This window comes from Archocentrus centrarchus, chromosome 8 (genome assembly GCF_007364275.1).
Source record: "Archocentrus centrarchus isolate MPI-CPG fArcCen1 chromosome 8, fArcCen1, whole genome shotgun sequence".
Taxonomy (NCBI): Eukaryota; Metazoa; Chordata; class Actinopteri; order Cichliformes; family Cichlidae; genus Archocentrus; species Archocentrus centrarchus.
In genome coordinates, this window is record NC_044353.1 from 29,522,399 (window position 1) to 29,541,567 (window position 19,169).

General features: G+C 52.1%; 1 protein-coding gene across 1 annotated transcript; it reads left to right on the forward strand.

Moving 5' to 3' along the window:
* The first annotated feature begins 12,303 nt into the window (after nt 1-12,303).
* Nucleotides 12,304-18,106, forward strand: LOC115785190 (uncharacterized). Its single transcript, XM_030736682.1, has 2 exons — nt 12,304-13,131; nt 18,088-18,106. Exons 1-2 carry the CDS (start codon nt 12,353-12,355, stop codon nt 18,104-18,106), a joined length of 798 nt encoding a protein of 265 aa, XP_030592542.1. The 5' UTR covers nt 12,304-12,352.
* The last annotated feature ends 1,063 nt before the right edge of the window (nt 18,107-19,169 follow it).

Sequence of the window (19,169 nt, forward strand, 5' to 3'; positions counted from 1 at the left end):
TGTAGATGCTGAGAATGACAGCCTCAACACTGCATTTAATCTATTGTTAGATTCAATTGGCTTCTCTCAAAATGTAAAGGAGCCCACCCACCACTTTAATCATACTCTGGATCTTGTCCTGACATATGGCATAGAAACTGAAGACTTAACAGTATTCCCTGAAAGCCCCCTCCTGTCTGATCATTTCTTAGTAACATTTACATTTACTTTAATGGATTACACAGCAGTGGGGAATAAGTTTTATTACAGTAGAAGTCTTTCTGAAAGTGCTGTAACTAAGTTTAAGGATCTAATTCCTTCATTGTTATGCTCTTCAGTGCCATGTGCCAACACAGTACAGAGCAGCTACCTAAACTCTGCTCCCAGTGAGGTCGATTATCTCGTCAATAGTTTTACATCCTCACTGCGTATAACTTTGGATACTGTGGCTCCCCTGAAAAGGAAAGCTTCAAATCAGAAGTGCCTGACTCCGTGGTATAATTCACAAACGCACAGCTTAAAGCAGATAACCCGAAAGCTGGAGAGGGAATGGCGTCTCACTAAATTAGAATATGCTCATTTAGCCTGGAAAAAGAGTTTGTTGCTCTATAAAAAAGCCCTCCGTAAAGCTAGGACATCTTACTATTCATCATTAATTGAAGAAAATAAGAACAACCCCAGGTTTCTTTTCAGCACTGTAGCCAGGCTGACAAAGAGTCAGAGCTCTGTAGAGCCGAGTATTCCTTTCACGTTAACTAGTAGTGACTTCATGGATTTCTTTACAAATAAAATTTTAGACAGAGAAAAAAATTATTCATAACCATCTCAAAGATTATTCTTCATGTTCGGCTGCTTTCAGCACTGCTGGTATTTGTTTAGACTCTTTTGCTCCAGTTGATCTTTCAGAGTTAACTTCAATAGTTACTTCCTCCAAACCAGCAACATGTTTGTTAGATCCCATTCCTACTAGACTGTTCAAAGAAGTCTTTCCAATTATTGATGCTTCAATCTTAAAAATGATCAATCTGTCATTATTAGTTGGCTATGTACCACAGACCTTCAAGGTGGCTGTAATTAAACCTCTACTTAAAAAGCCATCACTTGACCCAGCTGTCTTAGCTAATTATAGGCCAATCTCCAACCTTCCTTTTCTCTCAAAGATTCTTGAAAGAGTAGTTGTAAAACAGCTAAGTGATCATCTGCAGAGGAACGGTTTATTTGAAGAGTTTCAGTCAGGTTTCAGAATTCATCACAGTACAGAAACAGCATTAGTGAAGGTTACAAATGATCTTCTTACAGCCTCTGACAGTGGACTCATCTCTGTTCTTGTCCTGTTTGGACCTCAGTGCAGCTTTTGATACTGTTGACCATAACATTTTATTACAGAGATTAGAGCATGCTATAGGTATTAAAGGTACTGCACTGCAGTGGTTTGAATCATATTTATCTCATAGACTCCAATTTGTTCATGTAAATGGGGAGTCTTCTTCACACACTAAGGTTAATTATGGAGTTCCACAGGGTTCTGTGCTAGGACCAATTTTATTTACATTATACATGCTTCCCTTAGGCAGTATTATTAGAAAGCACTGCATCAATTTTCATTGTTATGCAGATGATACTCAGCTTTACCTATCAATGAAGCCAGATGACACACATCAATTAGTTAAACTGCAGGAATGTCTTAATGATATTAAGGCCTGGATGACCTCTAATTTCCTGCTTCTAAATTCAGATAAAACTGAAATTCTTGTTCTCGGCCCCACAAATCTTAGAAACATGGTGTCTAACCAGATACTTACTCTGGATGGCATTACTTTGGCCTCCAGTAACACTGTGAGAAATCTTGGAGTCATTTTTGACCAGGATATGTCCTTCAATGCACATATTAAACAAATATGCAGGACGTCTGTGTAGATACCAGCCTCACCCCAGATCAGATTTGTGCACTTTTAGATCTCTGCCTTACCACAACATATTTTAAATACAATGATGGATTCTACAGACAGAAGCATGGATGTGCCATGGGCTCCCCAGTGTCTCCCATTGTAGCCAACCTTTACATGGAGGAAGTGGAAAGTAAAGCTCTTGGTTCTTTCAAAGGGATGGCACCTAGCCACTGGTACAGATATGTAGATGACACCTGGGTCAAAATCAAAACCCATGAAGTAGAAGCCTTCACTCGTCACATCAACTCAGTGGATAAATACATACGTTTTACCAGGGAGGACACCAGAGATAACAAGTTACCATTCCTGGACTGTGCGGTGCTTATCGAGGAAGATGGAAGCCTCAACATTGAAGTTTACCGGAAGCCCACACACACAGACCAGTATCTCCTCTTTGACTCCCACCACCCTCTGGAACACAAACTTGGGGTGATCAGGACCCTACAACACCGTGCGGAAAGTGTTCCCTCTAAGGCAGAAGGGAAGCATAAGGAACACACACACATTAAGAAAGCCCTCAAAACATGCGGTTACCCCAACTGGGCCTTCATCAAATCAGCTAAGATGCACAGGAATGAAGGCCAAACACAAACTACAGAGAATAGGAAGGACAAGAGGAACAACATTGTCATCCCATATGTGTCGGGCTTGTCAGAGAAACTCAGAAGAATTTTCTCCAAGCATGACATCTCAGTATACTTCAAACCAAGTCACACCCTAAGACAAAAACTGGTTCATCCCAAGGACAAACCCGCCAAACACAAGATCAGCGATGTAGTGTATGCTGTTCAGTGCAGTGAAGAGTGCTCGGACCTCTACATTGGTGAAACCAAACAGCCTCTTCACAAACGAATGGCACAACATAGAAGAGCCACCTCGACAGGACAAGATTCAGCAGTACATCTGCATCTGAAGGAAAAAGGGCACTCTTTTGAGGATGCCAATGTCCACATTTTGGACAGGGAAAACAGATGGTTTGAAAGAGGAGTGAAAGAAGCCATCTATGTCCACTGTGAACAACCATCATTGAACAGAGGAGGTGGATTACGTCACCAACTTTCCCCCGCTTACAGTGCTGTCCTGAGCTCCCTTCCCAGACGTCTCAACCCCCATTCACACCTTTGTTCCAGTGACCTCAATAGGCCACAGGAAACAATGGAGCGGAGTCCTAAATTGGTTTCAACTGAAACCACTGATTAAATATGACCCACGCCCCCTTCACACCTGGGCACATGTGTTCACGCACATGATCAATAGAGGGTCATAACCACCTCCAGGGGACTACGCCCACAGGGGTTTAAATACCTGGGTCTCTCCACCATTTGGTTGAGAACTGAAGAAGCCTTTCGGATGAGAGGTGAAACGTCTTCAAGAAACAAAAAGAAGTCCAGTCGCCTTTTTCAAGCTCCAGAGACAAATATGCAGGACTGCTTTTTTGCATTTGCACAATATTTCTAAAATTAGAAACATCCTTTCTCAGAGTGATGCTGAAAAGCTAATTCATGCATTTATTACTTCTAGGGTGGACTATTGTAATTCATTATTATCAGGCTGTCCTAAAAGCTCCCTGAAAAGCCTTCAGCTGATTCAAAATGCTGCAGCTAGAGTACTGACAGGGACTAGAAAGAGAGAGCATATTTCTCCCATATTGGCTTCTCTTCATTGGCTCCCTGTTAACTCTAGAATAGAATTTAAAATTCTTCTCCTCACATACAAGGTCTTGAATAATCAGGCACCATCTTATCTCAAAGACCTCATAGTCCCATATCACCCCAACAGAGCACTTCGCTCTCAGACTGCTGGCTTACTTGTGGTTCCTAGGATACTTAGGAGTAGAATGGGAGGCAGAGCCTTCAGCTTTCAGGCGCCTCTTCTGTGGAACCAGCTCCCAGCTTGGATTCGGGAGACAGACACCCTCTCTATTTTTAAGATTAGGCTTAAAACTTTCCTTTATGATAAAGCTTATAGTTAGGGCTGGATCAGGTGACCCTGAACCATCCCTTAGTTATGCTGCTATAGGCCTAGTCTGCTGGGGGGTTCACATAATGCACTGTTTCTTCTCATTCACCTTATTTACTTTGTTTATACTCCACTCTGCATTTAATCATTAATTGATATTAATCTCTGGCTCTCTTCCACAGCATGTCTTTCTCTCCCCTCAGCCCAACCAGTCACGGCAGATGACTGCCCCTCCCTGAGCCTGGTTCTGCTGGAGGTTTCTTCCTGTTAAAAGGGAGTTTTACCTTCCCACTGTCGCCAAGTGCTGCTCATAGGGGGTCGTTTTGACTGTTGGGTTTTCTCTGTATTATTGTAGGGTCTTTACCCACAATACAAAGCGCCTTGAGGCGACAGTTTGTTGTGATTTGGCGCTATATAAATAAAATTGAATTGAATTGAATTGAAAATATTAAATATATAAAGAAACATATTTTTGTTTATAATAGTTTACAATTATAAACTCAAGACTTCAATGAATATGAATAATATGAATTATCAGGGTAGTATTCAACTAAAGGAAATTTTGGTCAACTAAATTTGTCCTCTTCATCCAAATAATTGCTCGTGATGGCATGAATTGTACATACAGTAACACAACACAACTGTTAAGGCACCAGCAGTTGCTTCTTTGTCATCATACACACGATCCATTATCGTTTGATGCACTTTATCGTACCGGGAGTGAGGCCTCAGAGTAGGGTTGCCACCTTTCACAAATGAAAATAAGGGACGCCCACCACGGCTTCTCAGGGCCATGACCAACACGACCCGAGTCGCCCGACTCACATTTTATGTTGTGTTTTTTTGTAAACGGGTGATCAAGGAACCAATTAGTCATTCATAAAATTAAATACTTTTCTTAGCAATGAAGACTTTATTGCGAAAGACTGCTTCATGTAAAGTACTCTTAAATAAGGCTACATTGCATGCATCCCTATTTAAAGACCTCAAAGCTAGAATGACATCTAAAAGGTCTGGGTTCGATTCCACCTTGGTCCCAGCCTCTCTGTGTGGAGTTTGCATGTTTTTCCTGTTTCTGCGTGGGTTTCCTCCAGGTACTCTGTGTCATGGCCGGGGAGGGAACGGACGAGGAAGGACTCACATGAAGGACTCCAGAAGCAAACATAACTAAAAAGGGGATTTATTTCAACGGGGGAAACACAAATACAAAAACCTTGGAAGGGAGGCACAGGGAGACGAAGGGCAGGCACAGGGAACACAGGAACATGCGGGCACAAAACATCAACGACGCGACAAGGAACACATGGAAACTGAGGGCTTAAATACACACTGGGTAATCAGGGCAAGAGGAAACAGCAGGGAACAACAGGTGAGGCAAATGAAACTAATTACACAGGGGAAGCAAAGCTGAACACAAAGCACAGGAAAACCAGACTGTCAAAATAAACAGGAAGTGACAAACCAAGGAACATACTGACTAAACAACAGGCACAGACTCAGGACAGAGACGCAGACATATCACAACACATCAACCTACTGGGAGGACAAACTCAGGAAATAAACTATTAACACAAAACGCTGGGCCAACGGCCCAGGACATGACAGTACCCCCCCCTCAAAGGCCGGCTCCCGACGGCCAAAACAAGAAACAAAACCAGACCAGGGCGGGAGGCGGGGGACCAGGAAGGAGGGCCCGAAACAAAAACAGACCGGGAGCAAACAAAGTCAGGAACAAACCCAAAAACACAAGGAAGCACTGGAGCAAGGGTAGAGCACAAGGGCAAAAAACAATAAGCACAAGGAACCGAACAAAGAAAAGCAATGGCACAAGCTGAATACAGTCCAAAAACCAGAGCAAAAACACGGGGAACAGTCCAGGAGCTATGAAAAAACAAAAAACAGCAGGGGAAAAAACAGTCCACAGTTCAGGGGAGTCAGTGGGAAATCCAAAAACAAAAAACACACAGTTCAGGAGGCCGCAGAGGCCAAGGGGCCACAAAGCAAAATCCCAACGAGGGAGGCCGACCGCGCTCCCAGCGGCGGCGGCGACGAGGACGAGAAGGAATCACTGGAGGCCGACCGCGCTCCCAGCGGCGGCGGCGACGACGAGGGGGAGTCACTGGAGGCCGACCGCGCTCCCAGCGGCGGCGGCGACGACGAGGGGGAGTCACTGGAGGCCGACCGCGCTCCCAGCGGCGGCGGCGACGACGAGGGGGAGTCACTGGAGGCCGACCGCGCTCCCAGCGGCGGCGGCGACGACGAGGGGGAGTCACTGGAGGCCGACCGCGCTCCCAGCGGCGGCGGCGACGACGAGGGGGAGTCACTGGAGGCCGACCGCGCTCCCAGCGGCGGCGGCGACGACGAGGGGGAGTCACTGGAGGCCGACCGTGCTCCCAGCGGCGGTGGCGACGACGAGGAGGAGTCACTGGAGGCCGACCGCGCACCCAGCGGCGGCGGCGACGACGAGGAGGAGTCACTGGAGGCCGACCGCGCACCCAGCGGCGGCGGCGACGACGAGGAGGAGTCACTGGAGGCCGACCACGCGGCATGCGGCGGCGACGAGGAGGGGTCACTGGAGGCCGACCGCGGGGCGTGCGGCGGCGGCGACGGGGAGCAGACACTGGAGGCCGACCGCGGGGCATGCGGCGGCGGAGAAGGGCGACCCCGGGCTCTGGTGGGGAACCCTCGGGTGACGTGGAGCGCTCGGACTGAGCAGAGACCCCCACCGGCTCGGACTGAGCGGGACCCCCTGGCTCGGAGCGCTCGAACTGAGCGGAGACCCCCATCGGCTCGGACTGAGCGGAGACCCCCATCGGCTCGGACTGAGCGGGACCCTCTGGCGCGGAGCGCTCGGACTGAGCGGAGACCCCCATCGGCTCGGACTGAGCGGGACCCTCTGGCGCGGAGCGCTCGGACTGAGCGGAGACCCCCATCGGCTCGGACTGAGCGGGACCCTCTGGCGCGGAGCGCTCGGACTGAGCGGGACCCTCTGGCGCGGAGCGCTCGGACTGAGCGGGACCCCCTGGCTCGGACTGAGCGGAGACCCCCATCGGCTCGGACTGAGCGGAGACCCCCATCGGCTCGGACTGAGCGGAGACCCCCATCGGCTCGGACTGAGCGGGACCCTCTGGCGCGGAGCGCTCGGACTGAGCGGAGACCCCCATCGGCTCGGACTGAGCGGGGCCCTCTGGCACGGAGCGCTCGGACTGAGCGGAGACCCCCATTGGCTCGGACTGAGCGGAGACCCCCATCGGCTCGGACTGAGCGGAGACCCCCAACGGCTCGGACTGAGCGGGACCCTCAGGCTCGGAGGGCTCGGACTGAGCGGGACCCCCTGGCGGCTCGGACTGAGCTGAGCCCTTGGGCTGAACGGGGCCTACATGGTGAGGCTCCGGATGCGCAGGCTGGGACTGCGGAACAGGGCACACTGCTGCTTTATTGAGCAGCAGGGGCCGCTCGGGGAATAGCCAAGGTGCAGGGGACTGCATGGGAGCTGACGCTATGGGCTGCGTGGAAGCAGGCCGGGAGACGACTGGCTGCGTGGAAGCAGGCCGGGAGACGACTGGCTGCGTGGAAGCAGGCCGGGAGACGACTGGCTGCGTGGAAGCAGGCCGGGAGACGACTGGCTGCGTGGAAGCAGGCCGGGAGACGACTGGCTGCGTGGAAGCAGGCCGGGAGACGACTGGCTGCGTGGAAGCAGGCCGGGAGCAGACTGGCTGCGTGGAAGCAGCCCGGGAGACGCCTGGCTGCGGGGAAGCAGACTGCGAGCTAGGGAGAGCAGACTGCGAGCTAGGGAGAGCAGACTGCGTGGAAACTGACCGAGAGCTAGGGAGATCTGGCTGCGTGGAAACTGACCGAGAGCTAGGGAGATCTGGCTGCGTGGAAACTGACAGAGAGCTAGGGAGATCTGGCTGCGTGGAAGCTGACTGAACGCTACGGGGAGCAGTCTGCGTGGAGACTGACTGAGAGCTAGGAAGAGCTGACACTGGGCAAGCTGTCATTACTGGAGCTACCGAGGGAGCCGGAGCTGAGGGAACTGCGACTAAAGATGGAAAAACTGCAGATGAAGAGACCAAAACCGAACTGACTGAAGGGTCCAAGGGGATTACGGAGCTAACTGACGTTAAAGCGGAGGGAGCAGACTGAGAGGGCACAGAAACAGCTGACACCGGGGACCGAGGAAGAGCTACTGGGGCTGACTGAGACTGGAGTGGACAGGGAGCGACAGGAGCTGGGGCTGACTGAGACTGGAGTGGACAGGGAGCGACAGGAGCTGGGGCTGACTGAGACTGGAGTGGACAGGGAGCGACAGGAGCTGGGGCTGACTGAGACTGGAGTGGACAGGGAGCGCCTGGAGCTGGGGCTGACTGAAGGCGAGGGGAAGCGACTGGAGCTAGAGCTGACTGAAGGCGAGGGGGAGCGACTGGAGCTAGAGCTGACTGAAGGCGAGGGGGAGCGACTGGAGCTAGAGCTGACTGAAGGCGAGGGGGAGCGACTGGAGCTAGAGCTGACTGAAGGCGAGAGGGAGCGACTGGAGCTAGAGCTGACTGAAGGCGAGGGGGAGCGACTGGAGCTAGAGCTGACTGAGACCCTGCTGCTGCAGCTAACGCAGAAAACCGATGCGAAGGCTTGGGTCTGGCTGCCCCCACCCGCGGAACAGGTGCGGGTGCAGAGGTCAGCCCGTCCGTGGCTGCCCCCACCCGCGGAACAGGTGCGGGTGCAGGGGAAGATGGAGCTAAGGGAGCTGGAGCAGAGGGAGCTGGAGCTAACTGACGAGAGAGAGAAGCTACAGCTGACTGGGAACACTGCGACCGAGGAGGAGCTGGAGCCACAGCTGACTGGGAACACTGCGACTGAGAGCTAGGGAGAGCTGCGGCTGACTGGGAAGGCTGAGACTGAGCTGGCACGACAGCTGTCTGGGGAAACTGAGAATGAGCTGGCGCTACGGCTAACTGGGGAAACGGAGAATGAGCTGGCGCTACAGCTGACTGAGGCGAGAGTGACCGTCTCCGCGGCGTTATACCGCTCTGCTCCCGCGGCGATTCTCTCTGATGCTGCCGGGAGCTTGGTCTTCCTCCGTCAGCAGCAGGCAGTGGTGACGCGGAAGTGGTGGGAGGCCAGGGACCCCTGTGACCCAGGAATCGGAAAAATGACTCCTCTGGAGTCATTCCGGGCGCTGGCTCCAGGAAAACGTCTCTCCGCTTCCTCCGGTATCTCGTCCTCCGTGGCTGCGGCGACTGCTGAGGACAGGAGGGGCCAGCGAGCGGAGTGACAGGTGAGGGAGCGGCCGGCGCCAAAAACAGTCCGCCCACGCGGCAGACCTGCGGTTTAGGCGGGGGCGGTGAGCGGCGTCGCCGGGGACCGTTCAAAAAAGCTGGTCCCCCCAGCGCCAGGCGAGTGCCATCGTAGCGGCCGGAGCTTGCAGGGTCTTTAGTATGGTCGCGTCGTTCTGTCATGGCCGGGGAGGGAACGGACGAGGAAGGACTCACATGAAGGACTCCAGAAGCAAACATAACTAAAAAGGGGATTTATTTCAACGGGGGAAACACAAATACAAAAACCTTGGAAGGGAGGCACAGGGAGACGAAGGGCAGGCACAGGGAACACAGGAACATGCGGGCACAAAACATCAACGACGCGACAAGGAACACATGGAAACTGAGGGCTTAAATACACACTGGGTAATCAGGGCAAGAGGAAACAGCAGGGAACAACAGGTGAGGCAAATGAAACTAATTACACAGGGGAAGCAAAGCTGAACACAAAGCACAGGAAAACCAGACTGTCAAAACAAACAGGAAGTGACAAACCAAGGAACATACTGACTAAACAACAGGCACAGACTCAGGACAGAGACGCAGACATATCACAACACATCAACCTACTGGGAGGACACACTCAGGAAATAAACTAACACAAAACGCTGGGCCAACGGCCCAGGACATGACACTCTGGTTTCCTCTCACAGTCCAAAGACATGCAGTTACTGGAGTTAGGTTACTTGGGGATTCTAAATTGCCCATAAGTGTGAATGTGAGTGTCAGTGGTTGTCTGTCTCTCTGTGTTAGCCCTGCAACAGGCTGCCGACTGCCCCACTGACCCTGAACAGGATGGATAAGATAGAGGATGGATGGATGGATGGATGGATAGATATATAAAAGTGCAATGACACACAACTGGCACACAAGCTATTGCACAATTAACTTAGTGAATGGTATACTGTATGTTCTGCTGCATGACAGTAGCACTAGCACCATCAAAGTCAAGCTTTTAGCTTGACTTTTCATTTTTTTCTCTTTCATCTTTCTGAGATAGTTCATATTTTAAAAAGACTTTTAAACAGTTTTTCATCAAATCAAAATTATAGACTCTTGTCTTGGGACAAATCATTTTGTGGGTCATTTTATGATATGTGGGCATATCATAAAATCATATAAATCACTAAATATTTGTGCCAAAATCCCCCAGTTATGTTTTGTAAATTTTTAAAATTAATATGCAAATGGAATTTGCACTTTTTTGGTGGGACATGATTTTGCCAAAGTCCCAAGAATTAGAGGTTTACTGTTAATCTACTGGCATGATTTGTTCTTTCAATGGCCATATGTATGTATACCAATACTACTTTATATTCAGTTAATGATCATTCAGACTCAACACCCTAAACAATCAACCCAAACTAGTCTACTAAAGCACAAGAGGAAACTGCATCAATAATGGTAAATGGACTAGTTCTTATATAGCGCTTTTCTATTCAATCAGAGCACTCAAAGCGCTTATACAACAAATAATAACATAATGTTCTATATATCAGTGTCCGGTGTTACTCTCCTGATCCATGTTGCCTTATATCAGACAGCCCGCCGTGCGCACTGAACATACTCGCCAAAAAATGTTACACTTTGACACAGTATGTCTTCCCACTCACGTCTGTATCTTTGCATACGTTTTCATTTCTGGGGACGTGGCGGAGCGTCGGGTGTAGTAGCGGCCATTTTTAAAAAGGCGCGGGTGCGTAGCGTCTGCCGCTAGGAAATAGTGAGAGCAGCACCAGCAAGCAACACCGGTCCGTAGTAGGCCGGGGGGTCCTAAGATGAAACCTGGATGGCACCAAACTGTCTTCATTTTAACAACAAGAAGACAGAGGTTTTGGTTGTTAGTCCTGGTACTACTGGTGGGTCCTCTCCTGTAGATCTGGGGCCTCTAACACAATACGCAAAGCCTATGGTTTTTAACCTGGGTGTCAGAATGGACCGTGTTTTTAACATAGATAAACAGATCAGTGCAGTGGTGAAGTCCAGCTTTTTTATCCCTTGTGTTGTCTTGCGAGTCAAAAGTGACCCACTACCATGTTTAGCTGTAGAAAAAAATACCTTAAACTATCTTTTTTCCAAGTTGAAATTTTATGACTTTTCCTAAAGGGACCCCATCATTAGAAAAAGTGATACTTTGTTTTTGTTTGTGTTTCCATGTGGGCTGTACACCACTAGGGTACAAAGATTGTCTTATGGGTCATTTTTGACCCGTGAAGTATAAAAGCATTTAAACACCAGAAAAAAGTTCAAAGGCCCCACACACACACACACACACACACACACACACACACACACACACACACACACACACACATATCAAACAAACTGGAACTTTTATTTGACCTGCACCTGCAGTCTTGATCTGCAGCTAACCCCTCACATCACACAAGCTCCCAAACAAAACAAAAAAGTTAAATTGATAAATAACAGGTTGTTTCATCATGCAAAATAGATTTTAGATTTAAAATTCAATTGGGCTGCTCTGGTAGGGCGGGTCATTTTTGACCCGTAGGACAAGGGGAGTAAACACAATGTTAAAATCGCACAAGGGTTAAACTCAAACAATTAGCTAAGGTCAAACAGATCCTCTCAAAACAGGACTTTGAAATCGTATTCCATGCGCTCATTACATCACAAATGGATTACTGTAACTCTCTTTATTATGGGGTTGTCATGTCCTGGGCCGTTGGCCCAGCGTTTTGTGTTAATAGTTTATTTCCTGAGTTTGTCCTCCCTGTATGTTTGTCATGTTCCCAGTGTTGTGACTTGTCTGCGTGTTCCTTGGTTTATCACTTCCTGTTTTATTTTGCCAATGTGATTTCCTTGTGCTTTGTGTTTAGCTTTGCTTCCCCTGTGTAATTAGTTTCATTTGCCTCACCTGTTGTTCCCTGCTGTTTCCTCTTGCCCTGATTACCCATTGTGTATTTAAGCCCTCAGTTTTCATTTGTTCTCTGTCGCGTCGTTGACGTTGTGTGTCCGTGTGTTTCTGTGTTCCTGTGTTCCCGTGTTCCCTGCGCCTGCCCTTCGTCTCCCTGTGCCTCCCTTCCAAGGTTTTTGTATTTTTGTGTTTCCCCGGTGGAATAAACGCCCTTTTAAGTTACCCCTGGAGTCCTGCGTTTTTGCCCTTCCTTGCCCGTTTCCTCCCCGGCCATGACAGAACGACGCGACCAAACTATGGACCCCGCAGATATAAGGACCCTCTCTGAGCAAGAAGAGAAGATCCAGGAGCTCAAGGATTTCTCCGAGAGAATTGTTCAGGCCCCCACCAGTCACCACCGGTTAATACAATTAGCTTTCTGTTGTGGACTTATTTCGTCCTCCACCTGGCTCCTCACCCATCCTCACACCGCTTCACTTGCCCATTCAATAATCATGCTCCGAAAGAACCTACAATATGAACTGCACAATATTGGCCGCCCAGTCCAGGGCAGGGACTCAAATTTTTTTCTTCAAGCCATCACTAATGCACCTCTCCTGCAGCCAGACGGCTTATCCTCGTCTCCTCCTCTCCATGGCCCCTCATCGCCACCGGCACTGCCTTGCTCTCCGGCCCTGCCATCTTCCATTCCACTCACCTCTCCCCAAGACCCGAGCGGTATAACGCCGCGGACATTGTCACCGCTTCACGCACAGGCCACCACCTCCGTGAGTACCACCGGGCTCGATATTATTGCGGCAAGTGATGAGACTTTTTCCCACTCCACCGTCGCGCAGCCCGACCTCTGTTGGCTGCCGCAAGATGTAGAAATCATTGATTCTCCTCTGCTAGTGGACATTCTGGATGCAGAGAATCGTGCCTCCCACTCCAACAGAAAGCGGAGGAAGCAGCGCACCCGGCATCGTCACGCTCCCCCCCGGTCGCGCTCGCCCCTGTCTGCTGTGATGCCAGCTCGTCTCCAGGAGCCCCAGGTTCCGCCAGCCTCTGTGAAGCTCTCTGCACCCGTTCCTGTTTCGCGGGGGGAGGCAGCCACGGACGGGCTGACCTCTGCGCCCGTTCCTGTTTCGCGGGGGGAGGCAGCCACGGACGGGCTGACCTCTGCGCCCGTTCCTGTTCCGCGGGGGGAGGCAGCCACGGACGGGCTGACCTCTGCGCCCGCTCCTGTTCCGCGGGTGGGGGCAGCCAGGTCCAAGCCTTCACAGCAGTTTTCAGTGTCGTCCACAGTGCCTCTTCAGCCTGTCTCTCAGTCAGCTGTAGCTCCAGCCACCTCCCAGTCTCAGTCAGCTGTAGCTCCAGCCACCTCCCAGTCTCAGTCAGCTGTCGCTCCAGCCACCTCCCAGTCTCAGTCAGCTGTCGCTCCAGCCACCTCCCAGTCTCAGTCAGCTGTCGCTCCAGCCACCGCTCAGTCTCAGTCAGCCTCTGTAGCTCTCCCCGCTTCACCTTCCCCAGAGCCAGCTCTCCCCGCATCAGCTCCCTCAGCCTCAGCTCTCTCTAGCTCTCAGTCAGTCTCCACGCAGTCGGCTCTCCCTCAGTCTGCTCCCACGCAGCCAGCAGCTCTCCCTCGCCTTCAGTCAGCTCTAGTAACTCTTCCTCGGTCCCCAGTGTCAGCTGTTTCAGTGCCCTCTCAGTCAGTTCCCTCAGCCCCTGTCTTAGTTCCTTCGGTTTTGGTCCCAGTTCCCTCAGCTCCTGCTCCTTCTGTAGCTCCAGTAGTGTCAGCTCCCTCTCAGGCCCCAGTGTCAGCGAGCTCTCGGTCTGTCTCCACGCAGCCAGATCTCCCTAGCTCTCGGTCTGTTTCCACGCAGCCAGATCTCCCTAGCTCTCGGTCTGTTTCCACGCAGCCAGATCTCCCTAGCTCTCGGTCTGTTTCCACGCAGCCAGATCTCCCTAGCTCTCGGTCTGTCTCCACGCAGCCAGATCTCCCTAGCTCTCGGTCTGTCTCCACGCAGCCAGATCTCCCTAGCTCTCGGTCTGTTTCCACGCAGCCAGATCTCCCTAGCTCTCGGTCTGTTTCCACGCAGCCAGATCTCCCTAGCTCTCGGTCTGTTTCCACGCAGCCAGATCTCCCTAGCTCTCGGTCTGTTTCCACGCAGCCAGATCTCCCTAGCTCTCGGTCTGTTTCCACGCAGCCAGATCTCCCTAGCTCTCGGTCTGTTTCCACGCAGCCAGATCTCCCTAGCTCACAGCCCGCTCTCTCTGGCTCCCGGCCTGCTTCCACGCAGCCAGTCGTCTCCCGGCCTGCTTCCACGCAGCCCGTCGTCTCCCGGCCTGCTTCCACGCAGCCAGTCGTCTCCCGGCCTGCTTCCACGCAGCCAGTCGTCTCCCGGCCTGCTTCCACGCAGCCAGTCGTCTCCCGGCCTGCTTCCACGCAGCCAGTCGTCTCCCGGCCTGCTTCCACGCAGCCAGTCGTCTCCCGGCCTGCTTCCACGCAGCCAGTCGTCTCCCGGCCTGCTTCCACGCAGCCAGTCGTCTCCCGGCCTGCTTCCACGCAGCCAGTCGTCTCCCGGCCTGCTTCCACGCAGTCCCCTGCACCTCTGCTATTCCTCGAGCAGCCCCTGCTGCTCAATAAAGCAGCAGTGTGCCCTGTTCCGCGGTCCCAGCCTACGCATCCGGTGCCTCACTATGTAGGCCCCGTTCAGCCCATGGGCTCAGCTCACTCCAAGCCGATGGGGGTCTCCGCTCATTCCGAGCCGATGGGGGTCTCCGCTCAGTCCGAGCACTCCGCGCCAGAGGGCCCCGCTCAGTCCGAGCCGATGGGGGTCTCCGCTCAGTCCGAGCCAGGGGGTCCCGCTCAGTCCGAGCCGATGGGGGTCTCCGCTCAGTCCGAGCGCTCCGCGCCAGAGGGTCCCGCTCAGTCCGAGCGCTCCGCGCCAGAGGGTCCCGCTCAGTCCGAGCCGATGGGGGTCTCCGCTCAGTCCGAGCGCTCCGCGCCAGAGGGTCCCGCTCAGTCCGAGCCGATGGGGGTCTCCGCTCAGTCCGAGCCAGGGGGTCCCGCTCAGTCCGAGCACTCCGCGCCAGAGGGTCCCGCTCAGTCCGAGCCGATGGGGGTCTCCGCTCAGTCCGAGCCAGGGGGTCCCGCTCAGTCCGAGCACTCCGCGCCAGAGGGTCCCGCTCAGTCCGAGCCGATGGGGGTCTCCGCTCAGTCCGAGCGCTCCGCGCCGGAGAGTCCTGCTCAGTCCGAGCCGCCAGAGTCCTCAGAGTGTTCCGCTCAGTCCGAGCCGCCAGGGGGTCCCGCTCAGTCCGAGCCGCCAGGGGGTCCCGCTCAGTCCGAGCCGCCAGGGGGTCCCGCTCAGTCCGAGTCTTCGGAGTGTTCCGCTCAGTCCGAGCCGCCAGGGGGTCCCGCTCAGTCCGAGCCTCCGGAGTCTTCGGAGTGTCCCGCTCAGTCCGAGCCGCCAGGGGGTCCCGCTCAGTCCGAGCCGCCAGGGGGTCCCGCTCAGTCCGAGCCGCCGGAGTCTTCGGAGTGTTCCGCTCAGTCCGAGCCGCCGGAGTCTTCGGAGTGTTCCGCTCAGTCCGAGCCGCCGGAGTCTTCGGAGTGTTCCGCTCAGTCCGAGCCGCCAGGGGGTCCCGCTCGGTTCGGACCTTCCGAGTTTCCTGTGTCCTTGACCGCCCTGGGCTCAGGGGAGTCCGGGCATGTTGCGGCTCTGGTGTGTCTTCGTCGTCGCCGCCGCCGCCGCTGGGGGCGCGGTCGGCCTCCAGTGTCTTCTCCTCGTCTCCGCCGCTGCCGCTGGGAGCGCGGTCGGCCTCCAGTGTCTTCTCCTCGTCTCCGCCGCCACCGCTGGGAGCGCGGTCGGCCTCCAGTGACTCCCCCTCGTCCTCGTCGCCGCCGCCGCTGGGAGCGCGGTCGGCCTCCAGTGATTCCTTCTCGTCCTCGTCGCCGCCGCCGCTGGGAGCGCGGTCGGCCTCCAGTGATTCCTTCTCGTCCTCGTCGCCGCCGCCGCTGGGAGCGCGGTCGGCCTCCAGTGATTCCTTCTCGTCCTCGTCGCCGCCGCCGCTGGGAGCGCGGTCGGCCTCCCTCGTTGGGATTTTGCTTTGTGGCCCCTTGGCCTCTGCGGCCTCCTGAACTGTGTGTTTTTTGTTTTGGATTTCCCACTGACTCCCCTGAACTGTGGACTGTTTTTTCCCCTGCTGTTTTTGTTTTGTCATAGCTCCTGGACTGTTCCTTGTTTCGACCCCCTGTTTTGGACATTGGAGCTCTCCGGCCTTGTGCTGTCGCTTTTTCTTTCATCCGGTTGTTTTTTTTTTTCTCATCCCCATGTTTTGCTCTGGTTTTTGGACTGTTATTCCGCTTGTGCCATTGCTTTTCTTTGTTCTGTTCCTTTTGCTTATTGTTTTTTGCCCTTGTGCTCTACCCTTACTCCAGTGCTTCCTTGTGTTTTTGGGTTTGTTCCTGACTTTGTTTGCTCCCTGTCTGTTTTTGTTTCGGGCCCTCCTTCCTGGTCCCCCGCCTCCCGCCCTTGTCTGGTTTTGTTTCTGGTTTTGGCCGGCGGGAGCCGGCCTTTGAGGGGGGGGTACTGTCATGTCCTGGGCCGTTGGCCCAGCGTTTTGTGTTAATAGTTTATTTCCTGAGTTTGTCCTCCCTGTATGTTTGTCATGTTCCCAGTGTTGTGACTTGTCTGCGTGTTCCTTGGTTTATCACTTCCTGTTTTATTTTGCCAATGTGATTTCCTTGTGCTTTGTGTTTAGCTTTGCTTCCCCTGTGTAATTAGTTTCATTTGCCTCACCTGTTGTTCCCTGCTGTTTCCTCTTGCCCTGATTACCCATTGTGTATTTAAGCCCTCAGTTTTCATTTGTTCTCTGTCGCGTCGTTGACGTTGTGTGTCCGTGTGTTCCTGTGTTCCTGTGTTCCCGTGTTCCCTGCGCCTGCCCTTCGTCTCCCTGTGCCTCCCTTCCAAGGTTTTTGTATTTTTGTGTTTCCCCGGTGGAATAAACGCCCTTTTAAGTTACCCCTGGAGTCCTGCGTTTTTGCCCTTCCTTGCCCGTTTCCTCCCCGGCCATGACAGGGGTTTCCCAGACATCCCTGTCCCGTCTTCAGCTGGTGCAAAATGCAGCTGCTCGTCTTTTAACTGGTACACGGAAGAGAGATCATATTTCTCCTGTTTTGGCCTCACTGCACTGGCTCCCTGTTCATTTTAGAGTGCATTTTAAAATTCTTTTGTTTGCTTTTAAGTCATTAAATGGTCTTGCCCCCCCCCTTACCTCTATGAGCTCCTACATGTGCACTCGCCCTCCCGGTTGCTCAGGTCCGCTGATCAGCTGCTCCTGGATGTGCCAAGGACACAACGAAAGCTCAGGGGGGACAGAGCTTTTGCTGTGGCAGCACCTAGGCTGTGGAATTCACTTCCACTCCATATTAGACAGCCTTCCTCACTGTCCATTTTTAACTCACTTCTTAAAACCCACCTTTTTTCATTGGCAACTGCTTGAGAGTTGACTTTTATTGATTTTTACTCATTTCTTTTATTTATCAATTTTAATTATGTTTAATGTTTTGAATGTTTTCATATTTTATTGTGTTTGAATATTAAGCACTTTGGTCAGCACTTGCTGTTTTTAAAGTGCTATATAAATAAAGATGGCTTGGCTTGGCTCCTCTGGTGGGGAAGGAGCCTGAGCTAGCGTGTGAGGTTGAGAGGTACCGGCTAGATATAGTGGGGATGACCTCAGTGCACAGCCTGGGATCTGGCTCCTGGAGAGGAGACTGGTTCCTATTGTATGGTCTTTTTCTTATAATATAAAGTACCTTGAGGTGACTGGTTGTTGTGATTTAGTGTAAATAAATAAAATAAAATTGAACTGAATTGAACTGAACTGAGGGGCTGGACTCTGTTGCAGTCTGGAGGTGCTCTTGGTAAGAGGGCTGGGTTGGGCATCCTTGTATCCCCTCAGCTTGCTGCCTGTACGTCAGAATTTTTCACTGGTGGACAAGAGGGTTGCTTCCCTGCTCCTTCAGGCCGGGGAACGGGTCCTGACTGTTGTTTGCATGAATCACAGTTTAGAGTACCTAGAATTCTTGGAGTTCCTGGGTGAGGTGCTCAAGTGTGCTCCATCCAGTTCAAATCCTGGCTACTCTAGGCTGCATTCCAATGTATCCTTGGATAAGATACTTAACCCCAAGTTGCTCTCCGACACAACCGTTGGAGTGTCAATGTTAGATAATAAACAGCACTTAGCTTAGATAAGCATGGAAGTGCTTGTATGAATGGGTGTGAATGGGGTAAATGTAAACATGTTGTATAAGCGCTTTGAGTGCTCAGACTGAGTAGAAAAGCGCTATATAAGAACTAGTCCATTTACCATTTCTGATAGGCATGAAATGTTCATATCGCACATAAAAGGACGCAGAGTACATACTTTTCGTCCTTGCTCGTAATCGCTGTCTGTGTTTACCTCTGTGCTGCACACAGATGCTGCACTAGTTTGGTAAAATGTGTTTGCAGCACAGGAAAGGGGAGCGTGTTCTCCCACGTTTGTGCCCTTCAGCTTCCGTGTCCAGACGAGGACCCGCCCACACTCATACGTAAATGATCAGTTCACAAAGCGAGGTGGAAACGCAGGCCCGGTTCATTGAAACCGACACCAGCACTGGCAGTAGCAAATGACTGATGGGCTGGTTCTGGCCCCTGGGCCACCAGTTGAATAGCACTGGTCTACAGCTTAGTGTCAGCATCTTATCATATCATATCTTTTAAATACATGTGGCACACATGAGCTGATTAGAAACCCTCAAACATTGAACAATACACCTGAGCATCTACACAAACAGATAAGATTGTCATCTCGAAAGAATGCAGTGTACTGGGCCTCTTAATGCTGACTTAAACAAGACCTTTTCCTAGGTAACTGTTTCATATACGCGTACATTGGTATTAATGTAACTGACACAAGCCCAAAAAGATCCGTCTGCTCCCAGGATCAAATTGGGAACCTTTTGCTTGCTAGGCAAATGTGTGAACCACTATGCTATGGATCCACTTGATTATTGCAAAATAAAAATAATGTAAAGGCATATATGTCACTTTTGCTTGTGGCAGA